General features: G+C 35.9%; 1 protein-coding gene across 4 annotated transcripts; it reads left to right on the top strand.

The window, feature by feature from the left end:
• The first annotated feature begins 1,892 nt into the window (after nucleotides 1–1,892).
• On the top strand, nucleotides 1,893–21,323 carry LOC149814925 (disease resistance protein Roq1-like). 4 transcript variants are annotated; one of them, XM_089988617.1, is made up of 6 exons: nucleotides 1,893–1,910; nucleotides 2,892–2,956; nucleotides 6,948–7,480; nucleotides 7,574–8,675; nucleotides 13,370–13,666; nucleotides 15,509–21,323. In XM_089988617.1, exons 2-6 carry the CDS (start codon nucleotides 2,894–2,896, stop codon nucleotides 16,769–16,771), a joined length of 3,258 nt encoding a protein of 1,085 aa, XP_089844743.1. In that variant the 5' UTR covers nucleotides 1,893–1,910; nucleotides 2,892–2,893; the 3' UTR covers nucleotides 16,772–21,323. The 4 variants fall into 4 exon arrangements, with proteins under 4 accessions (XP_089844743.1, XP_089844742.1, XP_089844741.1 ...); XM_089988616.1 differs by lacking the exon at nucleotides 1,893–1,910 and adding an exon at nucleotides 2,188–2,338; XM_089988615.1 differs by lacking the exon at nucleotides 1,893–1,910 and adding an exon at nucleotides 2,188–2,345.
• Nucleotides 21,324–21,617: the final 294 nt, after the last annotated feature.

Genomic DNA, 21,617 nt, shown 5'->3' with positions numbered 1-21,617 from the left:
TTGTCTTGTTATTTTAGAGAATGACTCAAGCCCACAGTGGATGATGCATTTTTAATTAAGTAGTGATGCTATAATTCCAAAGACCTAGGGAATATAGAATTTCGTGTGAATTTTGACATCTGTTTATGTAATTGTATTTTGTTTCTCTTGGTCCTTGTAGTGTCACCACCTTCTTTAGATAATGATTGTGAGCATTATTGTTCCATCATGCATTTTCTTCGCTCTGTCATGGTTGACAAAGTCATCTTGCTTTATTCTCTCTAAGTCGGTACACAGGCAGCAGACACAAAACAAAGCTCTCTCTCTAATGGGACACACACAAAACGATGCTCTTTTTTTGGTCGTCCCTAAAGAAAAAGAGAACAGAGGAGAGCTGGGTTGGGGTCTTCAAATCTTACGTAGCGGGTAAGATCCACTTATCAAGTGAGGACTCACGATAGTAATGGTCAGGAGCAACCTCATAAACATGATTCCAATGCTTTTGGTCTAGTCTTATTTGGCGGACCACATGCAGAACTGAAGATAAAGGAAAAAAAAGGAGATGGGCATACCCAAAGCCAAAATAAAAAGGAAGAACATAAAGCAAGAAAAAGTTAGTGGAAAAAATATAAGTGCCTGTTGAATTGGACCAAACAGCAAACCAGAGAAAAGTCAAAGTTCATGCAGTATTCTAAAAGAACAAAAGGCCCTTCATTATTCCTTCATCCTTTCCCAACCCAAAATTGATCGAAAGTGCACAGAGTCCATGTCTGGCTTCCTCTTCTCCTTCTTCTTCTTCTTCTTCGTCCTCTCATTCTCATCAGCCTTCCGATCGCCATCGGAAGATGTTGAGATCATTTGTGGATATGATAGTGGATATGATATTGTTGGATATTTTATCCAAATTTGATGTAATTTCTAGATTTAGAAGATCCTTTAAGTAAATCTTTTTTTTACTGAAAAATCCTTTTAAGTAAATTCGAATATGCATTCGGACTTGGATCTGTTAAAATAAGTTTGCTTTCGGATTTGGGTTGGATTCAAATCGGTACTTTATGCCGAATCTGGTTGAGATCTAGATCAAAATCTAGCGTGGTTGCATTTAAATCAGTTTACATGTAAATAACTTGTTTTTATTATATATATTTTTTCCGAATCCAGCCACAGGCATTTCAGGTGCAATTATTGGAGGCCATGTCAGGTGCAATTATTGTAGAGAGGATAGGCACCTACCTTGGATGTTGTTCATTCATGGAAATGAACGACACCGATCAAAACAGTGAACAAAGCTCGTTGTCGGCCGTTCATTTTAAATCATTCAGATAAGGTTTATCCGAAACCGAAACGACAAAAAAAATAAGAGTGATGGGGCATCTCATTTAGAAAGAAGTGCTACGAGAGAAATATGGTCAGAGCACATCTTCAATTATTGCACACTTTGAGTGTGCCACTCCACTTAACTGCCCTAATGGGGTAGGGCCTGTCAGCTGTTGGAAGAAAGCATCCTCCACTTGCTATGTCCAACGACCCTTATAAGTGCTCTCTACTTCGTGGCAATTTCATACAACAACACAGGATCAAGATCCTTTAAGTAAATCCTTTTTTTACTCAAAGATCCTTTTAAATAAATTTGAATATGCATTGGGACTTGGATCTGTTAAAATAAGTTTGCTTTCGGATTTGGGTTGGATTTAAATCGGTACTTTAAGTTCAGATCTAGATGGAAATCTAATGTGATTGCATTTTTTCTGAATCCAGTATAACCACATGCATTTCAGGTGTAATTATTGGAGGACAGATGAGGTGCAATTATTGTAGAGAGGATCACTTGAGAGGCAACTACCTACCTACCTTGGATGTCGTTCAGACACCGATCAAAACAGTGAAACAAAGCTCGTTGTCAGCCGTTTATTTTAAATCATTCTGATAAGGTTCATCCGAAACACAAACGAAAAAAAAAGAGTTATGGGGCATCTCATTCGTGGAGGATTTGGATGCTGTTGATCTTGAGATCAACGGCATTTATAAGTGCTATGAGAAAAATATGATCAGAGCACATCAATTATTGCACACTTTGAATGTGCCATTCCACCTAACAACTACCATAATGGGGTACAGCCTGTCACCAGTTCGAAGAATTAAATAATCCTCCACTTGCTCTGTCCAACGACCCTTATAAGAGCTCTCTACTTCCTAGCAATTTCATATAACAACAACATCACCCCTCTCAATCTCACAGACCCTCTCCCCTGTGTTCCACTTGCTCCCATTATTGTTGTTTGTGGATAGAAAGCGCGCCCTAAACGTGTCTCTGTTATTTCCTGGTGCATAAATCAAGCGTGTAGCAAGCAGATCTCTGGTGAACGGTTGTTTATTTCATACTTGATCTATACATTAATTATATTCTGGATTTGAAAATAAATCTTATTAAAGACCAATGTTGTTGAGGCGTGATCAGTATATTTATCAAAATTTGGTGGTTCTATTGACCGGGAATCACCTGCTAACGGAGGATCCTGATAAATTTCATGGTATAAGAGATTTGTAAGGGTTGCAGGATCCTGTAAGACATTTCTATCTTTTCCTTGATGTGGGATTTCCCCTGCTTTACCCCTTCCTTCCAAGCCCATGATTATCTTGCCTGCTAGATCAGGTATTCTTAGATCCACTAAGATCAGTACTAACCATCTTCAAAATCACTGGCCAACCTATCCATTCACGATCCTTGTTTGGTGAAACATCCATCTTCCTAAAATCTTTTGAGGCAATTGAGATCCTGATCAGGGAGTTTCGGCTTCCTGGTTCTGCTTGGTCTGTTGGTTGTCGTGTTATTTTGGGTTGCTGAGCTTCTATAAGCTGGATGCCATTTATGTGCTGAACCCTTTCTCTCTCTCTCTTTGCTTTGTTTACAGGTATGGCGTTTCTGATTAATTGCTTACGATGCTTGGGGTTTGAACAAACGCAAGCGGCCGAAGAGGTTCTTTTCCCTACTCCATCGTTGTTGTACTATTTCCCATTGTGCTATCCTATCTAGGGTACTCAAACGTGCCCACTGGGTGGACATACGGTTGATGTTTCTATTAATGTGTTTAGATAGGATGGTATGGGGGAGGAGGAGGAGGTCAAACCATGGTTTTTATTTATTTATTTCTCGGCTAAAAGAGGAGGAAAGAGAAAATGGTGATATTCATTAATTTAAAGAAAAGGGAGGCCCAAACCGACACTTTTCAATCAATTACCGGAAGTTGGGGTGAATAAAAAGTATCTTGGAAAACTGACACTTTTTAAGCAATCATAGGTTCTTGCTGTATCGATTCAATCTGACCACATAGATGCTTTCAGCATGGTTCGTTTGCTAGAGATGAACCTTGTGTTTCACATCCATAGGGTTCGATTACAAAAGAGAGAAAAATTTGAAAAGAATGTGATTTCTACTCAATAGTTCTGTACCTTCATTTGTACCAACTAGTCCTTTATCTTAAATATTTGAAACCTGAGACATGTAATTTGCCATATTCGGTGCGTATATGAAAATTATCCAAGTTATTTTTTCGTTTTGTTTATGATATTCTCTAGAATTGGTTTTGTAGGCACTATGCTTTCTGAGATTGCTGAAATGGGTGATAGTTTTGCTGTTCAGTATAAAAAATGAACATATTTGCAGTTCAGTTCCTCTAAAGTTACATTAAGAAAAAGTGGTTTTGGTTCTGAAAACATTTTAGTAGCTCGATTTATTGAATATTCATTCAGTGGTTCAATTTTCATGTAATTGCAGTGTAGCCGTTCTGAAATTACTATCCATGTCTGAATTTAACAATAGTTTAGAGAAGTGGCTTTATTCGTGTAGGCAATGTTTTGATTCATTTTGAACTTTAAAAAAGAGCCATTAAATCTTTCTTGACCTGAGGAAAAGCAGCCAGAAATTTTTTTAATTAAGAAAAGTGCTTAGATATTCTCTTTATAGTTGCAAATGTGATTAGTTTATAGAATTGTGGTTGCTTCTTGACACAAACGCATAGTTATTTGTTTGCTTTGTCTGGTTCACCATCATTTGGATTGGATTTCGTCACTAGTTATCTTATATAGTTTACTTGTGTTGATATTTTCACATATAAAGTTTTTTTTTTAATTTCAAATATTATGGGCCCTAAGGCTATAGCAACCCAACTACCAAAACCATGAAACTAGAGGAGACAAACTTTTTAGCATGTGGAGGCATTGTCAGATATAAGTGGTATTCTGAAAATATCTATTTAAGAGGTAAAAAATTGCAAAAAATTTTAAAAATAATTTTATTGCAATATTATCATTATATTGTCGTGGTAATGTTATGATATTTTTAGTCCTATGTCACATAGACACTTCACTTAGCATGTGTATCCCGTATCTACAAGATACTAAACACTATGGTGACACGACATGACAATTCATGAGCACAGTCAAACCAGTTTCAGACGGTTAACATTGTGTCATTAACTTTATCTATTTTGTTTTACGATCTTATTTGCTTGTTTTATATTCACTTGAATTCTTTTTCTTTTAAAATTTGTCATCAATTGCATACATTTCAATTTCAAATTAATTTCATTATTTGATGTTTTTAATTATAGTGATTTAGAATTGTTGTTTTATACATTCGCACACACATACATATATGTGTGTACACATGTGTCCTTGTAACCTAATTATTGATTATTATCGAATTGTACTGAGTGAATCTGCATTGTGTACTGCTCCCACATCCGTATCCATGTGACATAGTTTTAGTCACTTTTACTTTCATATTTTCTTTCTACATTTAAAATTTTTATTCTTTCTTTTATTTCTTTTAGATTTTAAGATTTTTATAACTTATATATACATTTCAATAAAAAATTTATTATCTAAATATATTTCTTTCTTATTTATGTTACCTTTTTTATTTTTAAAACTTTTTAGTTTCAAGTTTTTCTGATTTTTCTTTTGAAATTTTTACCAATTCAACCCCTAGATTTGGTTAGCTAAGACAGATATTTGTGACTATGTGTTGAGGCACTAGATTAGGTATATCTTCATCATAGTCACAAATACCGGTCTCGATTATATCTTGGTGAGGAAAAATCTTGAATATTGTCCCTTTTTGGATAAATATTGGGAAAAACTCATGGAAATTTAAAAAAGTTGGAAAAACTAAGAAAAAGTCGATGTTAAGCAAAGAGGCAATAAAACATGAAGATAAATATAACTAAGAAAAGATATATGTTAAGCAAAAAAACAAGAAAACATGAGCATAACACATAAATATAAATTCTAGAGATTTTCCCGATATTATCAGGAGAAATTTAAATTTCTAATATTTTCAAAATATCATAAGGTTTTGCCTGTAAAATCATTCCCAATATGAAAATTGATAGTTGATCATATTACTTGAATCATCTTATTAGCTTTCCACAAAAATATAATTATAAAACTCAGCGTATCAGTTAAGCATTAAAAAAGCGATACATATGTATCACAACAATTTTATTATATGTATGTCTCCTTTTTCTATTTGCCAGAGAGAGAGAGAGAGAGAGAGAGAGAGAGAGAGAGAGAGAGAGAGAGAGAGAGAGAGTTGGAGTTTTTTTATGGCCTCGTTAAGTGAAAAAAAATTAAAAAATATCTCAACTGCCCTTGCTGACTATGGACTAAGCCCATTAGTTGGCGTCTTAGCAATTTTGGACCCTTTAAGTGCAGGGCCCTAAATCAGGTTTGGGTTTACAATCATCATATCCAGGATCGGACCCATTTTTCTAAATGGGTCCATATTTTGGACCCAACCCAAACCCATGGATCCAGTAAAATCGGGTTGAGTTGGGTATAATCGGTTCGGGATGCAAGGCGGTAATTGATGTATTCTGGATTCAACTTAAATCTTAGGATTTGGAGTTGGATCAAGTTTTCTGTGTGATTGTACCGATCCTAACTCTTAATTTTTGTTACCGTCATTCTAAGCCAGTCTTGATTGGAGCCATTCACGTAAGGATAATGTACATATAGACGACATCTAACATATGGAAAATTTATGTTAGCTACCTCATGTTTCAATATATTTAAGATGAATGCCTACCTTCAAAAGAAATTCCTCTTATGACTGCTTGAGTTGCTTTTCATATCAGGTAACTTTATGTATAAGTTTAAAATGACGCCTTCGCCCTCTCCCTTCAAGTGGTTGAATGCTATTTTTTTTAGCTCCTATATTTGTAGCTATAATTGAGGCCAATTGAGTTAGGATCTCTCCAAATCGTATTCACAAATATCAGTGGTGTGTTGATTGAGAAAAGCACAAATATCAGTGCTGTGTTGATTGAGAAAAGCGATAAAATCATTCATTGACAAGAAAATGATTTAAACACGAGAATTCAAAATATCACCAAATTTTATTTGCTTATTTACGAAGATGGTTCATCTCCGCTTAAAAGAAAGAAATAATAATAAAATAAAATAATAGGGGAGGCTGTCTACATCTTGAGTTGCCGAGAATATCTTGATCGAGAATGAGATTTGTGAGTATGGTCCAAATCTGGCTCAGCTACGAAGGACATCCCCTTCAAGTCAATATGTAAGTTAAGTTTAGAAGGTGTTGATTAACTAATTTCTACGGTTCGCGGTATGCTCTTTCTAGAAACCTTTTTCACAAGCTGAAGCCAACTTACTTGATATCCAATGGGTAGCAAGTGAATTGGATTGAGGGGACGCAAACTGAAGGAAGGTTCCACTCTCTACATGTGATTAGGGAGTAAGTGTATGTGGTGCACCATATCATTTATCCTCTCCTTTGTTGGTGGGTGTAATTGCCATTTTACAAACTTCTAAGCCAGTTCATTTCCTCCAATCCTTTTGACAAACAATGAATAGTCAAGCATCTATAGGATAGGGTGAGTTATAATAGGAATAGTTCATCCCTTGAGTAAGCTACTAAAACGTTTTCAGTTGCTTTGTTTTAACAGAAAAATACTGTGGCTCCGCCTGAGGAAACAAGGAAGATGGATGAGCCAGGGCCATCAACTGTGCCATCAAAGCATGATCATTTTGACGTATTTTTAAGCTTTAGGGGAAAAGACACCCGCAACGGCTTCACGGGTCATCTTTACAAAGAACTAAACCAACTTGGTCTATCTACCTTCATCGACAGTGAAAATTTGGAAAAGGGTCAGAGCATTGACGAGCTGTTCAAATATATTGCGGGATCCAAGATTTTTATACCCATTTTCTCAAAGAATTACGCAGATTCTAGATGGTGCCTGAAGGAGATCTCAAAGATGGTGGAGATCAACAAGGAGGGGCAAGGGAGGCCAATAATTCCTGTATTCTTTGATGTTTCTCCTTCTGATGTAAGGAATCAGAGGGGAACATTTGAAGTTGCTTTCAGAGAACACGAAAGTAATAAAAATTTGGAAAAGAAAGAGGTGAATGAGTGGAAGCGCGACTTGAGAAAAGCAGGTGATATTTCTGGGTATCATCTCCCTGAGATAGATAATGGGTAACATCTCTCTCTCTCTCTCTCACACACACATACACACATAAACGTGTTGTCATCAATTATAGTAATGCTCTTGTTTTTGGCATATTGCAGGAACGAGGCAACACTAATCACACGTTTAGTTAAACATGTTTCTACTATATTGAGCAAGGTCCCATTTGACATAAAACAACCCATTGGGATCGATTCTTCCATAAATGTTGTGAAGCAAATGTTGGAGACAGAAACAAGTAGTGTTTGCATGATTGGAATATGTGGGCTGGGCGGGATCGGGAAGACCACAATTGCGATGGCCATCTATAATGATCTCTCTCCTAAATTTGAACGCAATTGTTGGTTTCTAAAAGATGTCAGGGAAATTGCAAAGAAGCAGGGGCTTCCCTCTTTACAAGAAAATCTCATCCCTAACGTACAAATAAACAACGTTGAACAAGGAATTAGTTTGATCAAAGAAAGAATGCGATCCAAGAAAGTTCTTTTGATTATTGATGATGTGGACCATATAAGACAACTTGAGGCATTTACAGCCGACCGAAAGGATCGAAATCAAGAACAATGGTTCGGTGCAGGAAGTAAGATTATTGTCACAACGAGGGATAAGGATGTACTTGTAAAGTATGGACTGAAAGAGGAAGAAATTTATCTCCCTAAGGAACTGGACAATGTGCAGTCACTTCAGCTATTCAGTCGCCATGCATTTGCGAGTGACCAACGGATAGTGGAATTTGATGGGCTAGCTAAGACAGTTGTGGAACTAACTGGGGGCCTACCGCTAGCCCTTAAAGTACTTGGGTCATTCTTTTATGATACAAGAGATAGAAAAGAATGGCAAAACAAGTTGAACAAATTGAAACTAGTTCCACATAAAGATATTCTTGCAACGCTGAAAATAAGTTATGAAGCACTAGATGAAGAGGAGAAGTGCATATTTTTAGACATAGCATGTTTTTTTATTGGATATGGCATGGAATATCCTAAATATATGTGGGAGGATTGTGATTGTTTTCCAGACATCACACTGAAAGTTCTTGTACAAAAGTGTCTTATTGAAATCGATGAGGAATATAAGTTTAGAATGCATGACCAAGTTCGAGACATGGGAAGAGCGATAGTTGAAGAAGGGAAATTGAATCCTCAGAAGCGCAGCAGGCTCTGGAACAGGGATAAAATATTGAACGTGTTGGAGGACACACAGGTATTATCCAAACTTGTTTCTGTCTTTTGTTTTTTGTAGAATTAGACATTGGCCTTTGACATGAGAGTGATTATAACCAAATTAAACTGATTTTATTATTAATTCGCATATGATTGATCCCATAGCATAGACCCAGTCAATGTCTGGGTTAATCAAGGAGACAAATTATTGGATTCATCAAGGGTCTGATATCTAAGCGAGTAAGAAATTTCTATTAATTTTGGAAAATATTGATCAGAACTAAGCACATGTGACTTAAATTGGAGAGCAGATCCTTTTTTTCTTGTGAAAAACAGAGGCTCTAGTCCTTTAATTTGTATTGTTTACATGTGCTTGTTTATGGTGGGGGACATCTTTCTATGTTAGAGAACTGTGTCACATGGATGCAGGTGAGGGTTAAGGATACGATGCGGATTCGATACGATTCATAATTTTCAAAATTTAAGATACCAGAACACGATTGTACATATATTATATATTTATATATAATAACATATATATTATCTATTAAAAATTAAAAACAATATATTTATAATCATTTTTATTGTCTCAGGAATGGTGTCGAACACCATGTCATGCATGTCAAATGCTGTGTCATAAGTTTCCAACACTATGCCATGCGCGTCAGGCACTGTGTTATGTGTATTGGCCGTCGTCTTTAGGTGTCAATGTGTCAGACACACTATTACATGTGTCCTGCACATGTCGCATCATGGCCTGCATCCGAATCCTTGTCGTACCGACACGGGTTCAGCGTGCCCCTCGATGCTTTTTCCCTTTCAGATGTTTGTTTTAGCATTTTAAGCCTCACAAAAATGCAAGTGTTGCCTCATAAAGTGCCCACTTTTAGTGACAAGCAAACGGGCCGCCCTAAGTCTCAGATCTCATATCCTGAGCTTCAGCCTAGGCATGTGGCCCGCCCGCCAACCTCCATGATAGTATTCTTGTGGAAACCTGCATGCTCATGCCCTCTTCCTTCTCTCACCTTGAGATCTTTATTTTTCTCCTTTTTTTTTTTTAGTGGAAAAAGCTCAGGTCCACCCTTTACCCGACCAGAGCCCGAACCTAATCTGAATCTGATAAGTAATTTGACATAATTATATGTACAAAATTATTTAGCTAATCAGATCTGGATTTGGTAGTAACTTTTCTCATCTGACTCTTAAGTATGAATTTGAGGTACAGAATGAAAGATCCAAATATTTCTTATCTATGTGAAATCCCAAGTACTCGTCTTCTGTTAATGTCTACCCCTTTATGGGAGTTTGTTTATGGTGCGGGACACCCTCATATGTCGAGCAGATTTGTTGCCTTGATGCATTTGATGTAATCCTCTGATCGGACGTGCCTATGGACATAACGGCAGATGGTAGTAAATCACACAGTCCTGCTCTTAATTAAGAGTCTATTTTGAATCTTAATGTATGTTTTGCATTACACTGAAGCAGTCATGCTTCGTTTGGTCAGGCAGAAGACTCTAAAATTCGTACTGAACCATTATATGTGTTTATCATTGCTTATTTACTAATAAAAATGCTTTATTTCAAATTGATTTGATGTAAAAGTGTAAATATTTTATTATCAAATTTTTTTACTTTCATAAAATACACATATGAGCATAAAGAATGTGTTGAGTAAACAATGACAAACACATCTATTAGTTCAGATGAAGCAAGAAACACTTGAAAGTACTAGTTTTAAAAGGTTCTAATGCAAAAAAAGGTTCTAACGGTTTTTGAGTGCACCCCAGCCGATGTACTTCCGTCGCATAATCTGTTGCTAATTTTGTGACTTTATTATGTGTGACCATCACGCATGATGTGACGTGTTCTGAGAAGGTTAGCAGCTACCACCTTCTCTCGCACCTAACAGAAGTTTCAAATTTTTTAAATTTATGAGCTTTTTTCATTGATCAAACCTGATAGATGTGATCACAAGCATTATTTAGTGGAAAATAAGATTATGAGATAGATGTAGGTTTTAAAGGCTTTCAAAAGTCATGGATACAATGTACCAAAATTTCATAATTTAAAAAAACCTATTTTTATTTTCAAAAAACATGATTCTTATCATATTGAGAAGCTACAACCAACTACTATAATTTCTAGCATGAGTATTATATATATATATATATATATATATATATATATATATATATATATATATATATATATATATATATATATATATATATAATATATCATCTGAAACAACACCCAACGCCTTTGGAATGGGCCTTTTTTTTTTTTTAACTTTTAGTGGCAGTGGTGGACTGCTTCTAAAAGTGTCAAAGGCAAAAAAAAATTGTGCATCCTTGATTGACACGTGGTCAATGGTGTACATTCATTCGACATAACGTCCAACACTTTAAGTGTTTGATGTTACACCCAACTCTATATACAGAGAGACACTACAAGAAAAACATAGATTAGCGACGATTTTTTTTTTGTCGCAAATATGTGATGGATTAACGAGAAAAAACTATCTGTCGCTAACATTCAAAATATTTGCAAAATTAGCGACGGAAATATCTCTCTTGTAATTTCGTCGCTAATGAGTGATGAATTAGTGACGAAATTTTTTCATCGCTAAACACTACAAGAAAAAATGATAATTAACGACAGAATTAGCGAAAGAATTATTTCGTAGCTAATCTGTCGCTAATTATCTAGGGATTAGCGAGAGAATTTTTCTATCGCTAATTCGTTGCTAATTAGCGACGTATTAGCAACAGAATAATTTCCTCGCTAATTTTTGATTTAAACCGTCTCATCTGAGGCACGAAATTTTCCCTCTCTCCTCGTTCAAAATTTTTTGATTTAAACTGTCTCCCACCACTCCCCTTGTGAGGTCCTCCTCTCCTTCAAGGAGCTCCGCCAGCTCTGCATCGAGCTCTTCGACGACAAGCTCAGTGTCGACGGCGTCGATGGCGGCGCCCTCTTTAAGTGGAAGTCCGAGTTTGGGAGCTCACTTGAGAGCTACGCCATGCTCGTCGCCCCCTCCTTCCGTCGGTGGCCCGCTGCTGGCTACGATCTCCCCATCGATCCTGCCATTGAAGCCGAGAGGGACCCTAATTGCGGCCCTGAAGACCAAGGAGGCATCCCAGAGTCATTTTACATGAACGACGGACTGAAGCTGTGCGTCGTCTGGACAATCACCTTGCTCATCGCCGCCTCCGCCAGAGAGCGCACCGGAGAGCATGCCGGTTCTGTGCAAAAGACCCCGCAGTGGTGGGTCGGGCCACTCGGGTGCAATGCATGTGTGGTGCGATACAAGTCTGGCCTATTGCTGCTGGAATACCACCCGACATGGAGCAAATTTTTTTTTTTAAATTTTTTTAAAAATTTAGTGATGGATATTATTCATTGCTAATTTAAAATAACGACGTACTCGCGATGGATCATGTCCGTCGCTAATCTGTCGTAAATTAGCGACAGATAAGTTCTATCGCTAATTAGCGACTAGGATTATGCGACGAACACTATCCATCGTTAATTCGTTGCTAAACTGTTTAGCGGTGGATTAGAGATGAATTAGCGATGGATAGTGTCTGTTGCTAATCCACATTTTTCTTGTAGTAAGAGTAGAGCGTAACCTCAAACACAACGTCAGACCATTTTGTACAAGAAGACAGTAAATAACTGCCACTAAAGACTTGAACGGAAATCTTTATTTTTATATATAATATACATAATATTTATATATATATATAATTATATATACAATATATTATATATGTATATATGCATGACTCACACGTGACTCGCCCAAGTATCGTTAAAGCCGGGTCACACCTGGTTTTTGACCCGATGACTGAGCGATCCAGGCCGAGTCACCGGGTCAACTGGGCAGTTTTTAAAACCATGCTTTTAATTGGCAGTCTTAGCAACCATAAAAGAAAAAAACTTATACATGCCGTCTTGTGGGGCCCACAACCAGAGCAGGGATCCGGAGCGGCTATGTGCAATGGCTAAGCGACATAGCTGATCACGTGACAGCATTTTATGTGAGGCCTTCACTCTGAAATGGTGGGCCCCCATGCAAATGCTGGCATGTAGTTTGCTATGGCACTTAGCCATGTCTAACGGCTCCTTTGATCTCAAACTCCTTTTTGGAAAGAGAAATAAAATTCTGTTAAAAGGAAGATGGCAAAAGTGGGTGACAAGAAGTCAAGAGCACGAAAGTGTTACTTATGTTTTATATATTTCTTGAAATCGATGGGTTTCATAAATTCATAAAATATTTCAAATTTTAGTTAAAGAGGTTAGATACAATGTCCAAGCTTATTTAAGAAAATTTTCTCTATCAAGAAAAAAAGAAATAAGTGGGAAACAATATTTGTTACCACCTGCATGGTTAGTGGGAGTTGCGTGAGAGCATTAACATAAAGACGTGCGCAGGATCAAATTCCGCTAGCTAGTGTGCCCCCAGTCTGTCTGCAACGGTTGAAGCACATAAGTCAGGGTGGTCGTGGACCCACCCCAGGTTTACCTCGCAAGGAGGTGAGCCCATTAAGTGACTCAGTTCACATCGACTTCCTTGTGACAATAAAAAGAAAAGTTTGTTGCTTAGGTTGGTAATGGATGAATCAGTGACACCGTTTAAGGCTACGCATATATGCCTATCGCCTTGGTTGGTTTGAGCTGGTGCTAACCAAATTTGATGTAGTCTGTTTTGTTTGTTACTTATTGCAGGGATCCAAGAATCATGTCATCCAAGGCATCACTCTCTATCTAAGTCGGGAAGGACACGAGCTTTTGAGCTTGAGCGCGCTTTCCGCAATGCCCCAACTCAGGATGCTTTGCATATATGGCATAGATACAGGTGTCGGCGACGCAATTGAAGATAGACCCATACAACTCCCAAGCAAAATAAAATATTTGAGCTGGGAATACTGTAGATTGAAGACGCCCCTGTTTGATGGCTCTGCTCTTAAGGAACTCGTTGTGCTCGATCTATCATATGGTGAATTTGAAGAGCTGGGTAACATGGTTAGTCCTCTAACGATGTATAGCGGTAAAAAAACATATGTGAAACATGCAGATTGATCGTATTTAGCATAGTGTAGGATCAACTAAAAGAGCCCCTTCATTCAAATGCTGCTTTAGGCAGAGCCGATGCAATCTCCTGCCTTGTTATATGAGGTACCTGGATTAGTCAATGGCTGAGAAAGGGCGGCTATTTGAGTGAGAGATGTGTAAGGGTCATAGCCGACTTCACATACCCTAAGCAGCTGCATAAGTTGTTTTTTTATTTTTTATTATTCTTGTGAATCAGCCATGTGAGCTAATCGAGGTTCTATGGGATGTGAAGGCTACTACTACTTAGGCTATTCTCGTTATACCCAAAGCAGCTTACACAGTCATGCAATCTCCTTATTTCTTATGTGAAGGCTACCGCCCTGTCTGTGTCTAGTGTCTACCCTCCTGTTACGATGAGAGCGGGATGGAGGGAACATCTCTTAAAAAAAAGGGGCAGAAGGGGTCTAACCCCGACTCTCTCTGTGTGTACTGGCCGGTCAAAGACATGCTTTCTCTCTCTTCGTTCTTCTTCTTCTTCAACTTTGACTAGGGCGTTGAATCAATTTTCTTTACTTAGGTTTTTTTTTATTTAGTTTGATTAGGCTATTTTTCTTTGATTTTATTTAAGGTTTTTTTCTTTTAATTTCATTGATTAGGGCTTTGAATCAAACTTTTTTACTTTGATTTTTTATATTTAGTCTGATTAGGGTTTTTTGCTAATTTGATTAGTTTTTTTTTTTTGAATTTCATTGATTACTGCTTTGAATCATATTTTTTTACTTAGTTTTTTTATATTTAGTTTGATTAGGGTTTTTTGTTGATTTGATTAGGAGTTTTTCTTTGAATTTCATTGATTAGAGCTTTGAATCAAATTTTTTTACTTAGTTTTTTTTTATTTAGTCTTCTTAGGGTTTTTTATTTGATTAGGCTGTTTGTCGTTTGATTTTCACTGATTAGGGTTTTTTCTTTGATTTTCATTGATTAGGGCTTTGAATCAAATATCTTTAATCAAGGTTTTTTTATTTGATTGGGCTGTTTTTCATTTGATTTTAATTGATTAGGGCTTTGAATCAAATATCTTTAATCAAGGTTTTTTTATTTGATTAGGCTGTTTTTCGTTTGATTTTCATTGATTAGGGTTTTTTTCTTTGATTTTCATTGATTAGGGATTTGAATCAAATATCTTTAATTAGTGTTTTGATTTTTAATTTGATTAGAGTTCTTTGATTTGATTAGAGACTTTTGTCTTTGATTCGATTAGAACTTTGAATCAAGATTTTTAATTAGGCTTTTTTTATACTTGATTTGATTATGGTTTTTCTTGTATTTGATTAGGGTTGTTTTTCTTTGATTTTGTTTATTAGGGTTTATATTAGTGCTTTTTGATTTATTTATGGTTTATTTTTCTTGTAGTTTAGGGTTTTTTGTTCATTTGTAAATTATTTATGAATTTTATATTTATATATAAAAATATGAAATCTTATTTTTTTGTCAAATTAGCCAAAATTTAAATAGTTTTTGGTACTTGAATCCAATTTGAGATCCATATTAGAGGCTAAAATCCATATTTTTTTGATAAAATTTCATAATTTGATCCCATATAACAATGATTACAGCATTTATATATCAAAAAAATATGAATTCCTATTTTTTCTCAAATTACCTAAATTTTAAATATTTGGAGTTATTTGTATCTACAAGATGTTCATCCTAAGGATTAAACAACATTCAAAGTCATCCTTCACACATTGTTTCTCATATTTTGGATGCATGCATTGCTAATTAAAAATAAAATAAAAAATTGATGTGCAGGTGCTTCCAAAGCTGAAGGTCCTCAATCTCCAAGTGTGTAAGAATCTCATCAGGACTCCTGATTTTACTCTTCTCTCGTGTCTGGTGAAGCTGGTGCTGGACTACTGTGTGAAGTTGACTGAAATTGATGATTCGATTGGACATCTTAAGAAGCTGGTTCACTTGAGCATAAACGAGTGTGACAAACTGACTGGACTACCCACTGGTCTTTGTGGGCTGACATCGCTTGAATTCCTAAGCCTTGAATATTGCCAAGGAATTTCTGCTCTGCCAGGACATCTAGGGGACTTGAAATCCCTAAAACGTCTTAACCTTGGAGGAACATCCATAGAAGCCATACCAGATTTTATTGGAGGGCTTGAGTCTTTACAGGAGCTCAACCTTGAAGGTTGCAAAAAAATTTCTGTTCTTACAGAACATCTGAGGGACTTGAAATGCCTAAAACGTCTTTATCTTGGAGGGACATCAGTAGAAGCCATACCAGATTTTATTGGAGGGCTTGAGTCTTTACAGGAGCTCAACCTTGAAGGTTACGAAAAAATTTCTGTTGTTCCAGAATGCGTGGGGGACTTGAAATACCTAAAACGTCTTAACCTTGGAGGGACATCAGTAGAAGCCATACCAGATTTTATTAGAGGGCTTGAGTCTTTACAGGAGCTCAACCTTGAAGGTTGTGAAAAAATTTCTGTTGTTCCAGAATGCGTGGGGGACTTGAAATACCTAAAGCGTCTTAACCTTGGAGGGACATCTGTAGAAGCCATACCAGATTTTATTGGAAGGCTTGAGTCTTTACAGGAGCTCAACTTTGAAGGTTGCAAAAAAATTTCTGTTGTTCCAGAATGCCTGGGGGACTTGAAATTCCTAAAACGTCTTAACCTTGGAGGGACATCCGTAGAAGCCGTACCGGATTTTATTGGTGGGCTTGAGTCTTTACAGGAGCTCAACCTTGAAGGTTGTGAAAAAATTTCTGTTGTTCCAGAATGCGTGGGGGACTTGAAATACCTAAAGCGTCTTAACCTTGGAGGGACATCTGTAGAAGCCATACCAGATTTTATTGGAGGGCTTGAGTATTTACAGGAGCTCAACCTTGAAGGTTGCAAAAAAATTTCTGTTCTTCCAGAACATCTGGGGGACTTGAAATGCCTAAAACATCTTAACCTTGGACGGACATCCGTAGAAGCCATACCAGATTTTATTGGAGGGCTTGAGTCTTTACAGGAGCTCAACCTTGAAGGTTGCGAAAAAATTTCTGTTCTTTCATAATGCCTGGGGGACTTAAAATGCCTAAAACATCTTAACCTTGGAGGGACTCGAAATGCCTAAAACATCTTAACCTTGGAGGGACATTGTTCATGCAATTTTTTTTTTTTTCCTCTTCCTTCTCTTTCCTTTTCTAGCTTCTTTCCCTTTTTGAAAGGGATAAAAGATAGAGAGAAGAGAGAAGAGAGAAGAGACAGAAAGAAAGAAGAGATGAACTCTTTTGCAAGGTCTCACTTGACTTTTGAAAATATTTTGAAATTACTCGCTACCATTTTTAAAAATTTGCGAGAAAAATGGAAAGACGGGATTCACTCATCGGTATGAGGTTCAACCGTTTCTAACGCTTTTACCAAAGATAATTGAACCAAAGATTGAACTTATGCCTTTTGCTTTGCCTAAATAATATCTAAGAAATTATTCTAAATCTAAAAATGCACAAATAATTATGCTTGTGCAATGCGAATGCAAAAATATATGCTTTTGAGAAGAATAATTCAGAAATTTTGAGATTTTTTAAGTGATTTTGAAATAAGTTTAAAAACACTTTAAAGAAAATGTTTTGTAAAGTTGAAATCGATTTGGAAAAAAATAAACTTGGAATTTTTAATGAATTTGAGATTTGAAGAAGAGATTAGAAATTTAAAATAATTAAGTATGAAATTTTTTTGAAATAGCTTAGAATTTTGGATCTGAAGAAGGAAGATTTGAAATTTTTGGGATAGAAGTTGAAAATAAGAATTGAGATGGAATTTGATAGAATTTCAAATAGAGTTGAAAACTGGATTTAGAAATAGGATTTGAAAATTAGAATAGAATTTTAAAGTTGATTTGAACTTTGAATTTGGAATGTTGAGTTGATTTTGAATTTGAACTTGAATTTGAATTTGAATTTGAATTTGGAAATGAATCTTGAAATTGAGATTGAATTCAAAATCTGAAATTGAATTTGAATTTCAAAGAAAGAATTGAAAGTTCTAAGAAAAAATGGACTTTGGAAATAAAATTGGAATTTGAAAATGGAATTGGATTTGAGAAATCCAGATGGAATTTGAAAATGGAATTGGATTTGAAAATCCTGCATTATTCTTGAAATTTGCCTTAAAGTTAGAGAAATTTGATTTTTGAGATTTAGAATTAATCTCAAAACTTTGATTTTTGAATTTCAAAGTGAATTGAATTTGAGAACCAAACTCAGACTTGTATAAAGGACTTAGAGATTTTGGAATTTGAAATAGAAGATAAAACTTGAATTCTTGTTTGAAATCAGAAGGTGATTTTGAAAAATTGGATTGCATTTCAAGGTGAATTTCAAACTTGATTTCGAATCTCAAAATGAATTTCAAAACTTTGATTTAAAACTGAATTAGAATTCAAGACTTGAAATAGAATTTGAAAATAAAAAATAGAAATGAAGAATTTTGAGTGGAATTTAGATTTTTTGAAAATATAAAATTCAAGAATAAGAATTTAGAATTGATAATTTAAGATAGAATTGAGAAATAAAAGTTGAAAAGGATTTGAGAAAGATATTTGAAAATTTATCTCAAAATCACTTGAATTTTTGAAGATAATTTGAAAGAAATGCAATTCTGTCCTAAGTGATGAATGATTTGAGAGAATTTGAAAATTGGATTTGAAAAGCATATTTCATTCTTTTGGAGAATTGAAATAAGATTAATGTTATAATACATTCATGACTATGGTCATGGATGCATTATAATATAATCTGTATTGTAATTCTGATAAAGACTAAAATAAATTTTTGGTGCCTTTATATGATTTGAAATGAAATTAGCCCTCAATATATCCTGACTATGGCCATGAATGTATATTTTAGATTAATTTGCATATCAAATTCTGATAAAGGAAGAAATTTTTTTAGAAAATATGATGATTTTTGAAAAAAGACCTAAGTGAAGGTCAAATGTTATTCCATAAAAGATAAAAATCCTAAGTATTGTTCATATTTTGACAATGGCCATAAATGTGAATAATTTACTTAGGGTTTTTACCTCTTATCAGAATGGTGCACATGCCATTCATGTTTCACCATTGTGAATTTTTGAAATAAAAGCGAAAAATGATATGAAACAAGTAACTTATGATATTTACATGCTCATACATTTTATTCTAAGTTGGAAATTAAAAATTCTCATTAATATCTAATTATTACAACCTTGAATTGAAATTGAAATAATAAAATCCTAATCTAAGAAGGAAATCAATATTTTCCTGTAAAAATTGAATTAGCACAAGAATACAACATATGAAGGAAAATTGGCATTGAAATGCACATGATTATGCCTACTCTAAGTAAAGAATGCACATGTAATGTGAATATGCAATATTTGTGCAAAAGGTGAGATGCATATGCTAAGTGATATGCATATGCTGCTAATGCAATGAAGTAACATATATTGAATGATATGCAGATTTACAGACATTGCCAGTGAAGTAATGCAAGCTAAAATATATGTAAAGCAAGTAAGGTGCAATGTGTGAATTATAACAGATGAAGGTGCTACTGAAGCGAGTTGCAAAGGTGCTAAACACATGGAGTGTGACCATGGCAAGGGTGTAGGGAGTAAAATATAACATGTTGTGCTGATATGCGAAGGTAACCTGTAAGTGCTACATGGAAGATACAAGTGGGCTGGTGTATGGGTACAGAGATGGTGATCATATGGCACTTCATGCAAGTGCTAACATACAAAACACAAAAGTATAACCACATGTTATCGGTGATGCTCAAGTTGTATCCTAACTAGGAAGGCAAATCAATACTATAGGGAAGAAGTAGACCTTCCCTTAACAGTAAGTTGATGAAGACAATACCTGAATGGATCTAATTGTGAAACTGAAGTGCAGGTGCTGGTTGTACTTGCTGATGTGCACAGGTGCAAAGATGTACATATGCTTCCACAAATACAGAATGTATAGATGCTGCAATGTAATGTTGTGTACAGGGAGGGCAGGTGAGTATGGAGGGATGATAGGGCATATATATGCAGGTAAAAAGATTGTTATGGTTTTGGAACTGCAGAGGCAATGTGCATATACAGGGGACTGAAGGTTAAAGGTTATACAGGATATGTAGGTTATCATATGCTAAAGACTTTGTGCACAGATAGTGAAAATGCTAGGGAAGGTACTGTGCAGATGAGATGGGGATCGCATCTAAACCATAGTGAAGATGTGAAGTGCAGAGTGACATGGTGGATTAGGCAACGATGTGAGATGAAAAATGAGAGAAAGCCATAGGTACGCAGTGGATAGTGATGATACAGTAGGAAATGGAGTCATAGGTAAATGGCAAATTATAGCAGAATGGGGCTGTGCACAGGCGCAACAAGATGTGGTGAAGGTGTTGTGATATGCAAGAGAGTAAAGGTGCAACAGGGAAGGAAGTGGGCATCGTACTGTGGTAATACATGAGGTTGTGTTTAAAGTGGACCCAGCAATGATGCAACATGAATGGAAAAACAGAATCAAAACTAATGGTCATGAAAATATGAGATGCAGGGAATTCTATAAGGACGAATCCAGTGAGCCTATACACAGTGCATGTGCAGGGAGTGGGGACAATTGCAAGCAGGAGGTTGATATGGTGTGATAGGTAAAGTGTTGTGTTGCTGAAGGAAGCAATAGGGGTACAGATGCAGGAGTTGGAAATGAAGGTGTTATTCTAATGGATATACAAATGCAACAGTGTAAATGGTGATGTAGGTGTTGTAAGTGGTAATGATGGATGTTGTGGCTGTGTGATGGGAAAGCATATGCATGTAGGAGGTGAAAATATTGTGATAATATGAAGTGCTAATACATAATAGAGTGTTGTAATATATGGTCAATACACAGAAAAATAGCAGGAATGCAAAGTGGTAAATAGGTAGCTGGATAATAAAAGGAAAGGGATTGGTTACAACAAATCAGGATTTACTTTTTCCATATCAAGCAGACATTGAGAGGCTTTCACCCAACCTATGAAAATGCTTTCAGCAAAGCATGTCAAGCTAATGACGTGCTGTTGGGGGATGTTAGTGTAATGGATGAACCCAATATAGTGGAAAATCAGGGATGAAATCGATATAAGAAAAAGAACAGAAGAAAATGAAAACAAACTATCAGAATAAACAGAACGAATGTTAGAATCATATATTCCATTGTTGTAGCAATTGGTAGATCGGTCCTGCTATATGCAGATCGATCCTACCATGAGTGCCTCAGAAGAAAAAAAAAAGAAAAAGAAATGAAGAACAACAAAAAACAAAAAAAAATTGATGCAGAATGGTGCTATAAGAAAACTTTTACAGAAAATAAAAAAGGAGAAAGGATGATCACTTACTGCAGCCCTCCTGAGTGGTGGTCGATCTTTAGTCTCTTGGGGGAAAACCAAGGAAATAAGAAGAAGAAGAAGAGGAGGAATAGGGGGAGAAAGAGGAAGAAGGATAAGCGATCAGAAGAGTGAGATTGCTGGATGGAGGGGTCGAAGACGGATGGCCAAAGTGAGAGGCAAAGGGGTTTGTTAAATAGGCAAGGGAAGAAGTGTCGTGAGCGAGCGCGCGCGCGCGCGCGAGAGAGAGAGAGAGAGAGAGAGAGAGAGAGAGAGAGAGAGAGAGAGAGAGAGAGAGAGAGACTTTTCGTAACGGAAAGCTGTTAAAAAAAATTACAAAAACGGTCCCCTAAGTTTTCAAAATTTTCACAATAGTAGTTCTTTTCAAAGTCTTCTCAAAAGGTAGTTTTTAACTACGAGAATATTTTAAAAAAGAGGTTTTTAGGCTATTTTTTAGTATTTTCTTTTTCTATTTTTATTTTTTTGTTCTTTTCTTTGTGTTTTCAGTATTTTTTT

Source organism: Nuphar pumila, chromosome 15 (genome assembly GCF_984573655.1).
Source record: "Nuphar pumila chromosome 15, dmNupPumi1.hap1.1, whole genome shotgun sequence".
In the NCBI taxonomy this organism is placed as follows: domain Eukaryota; kingdom Viridiplantae; phylum Streptophyta; class Magnoliopsida; order Nymphaeales; family Nymphaeaceae; genus Nuphar; species Nuphar pumila.
The sequence above is the reverse complement of the archived record's forward strand: the minus strand, read 5'-3'. Positions and strand labels throughout refer to the sequence as shown.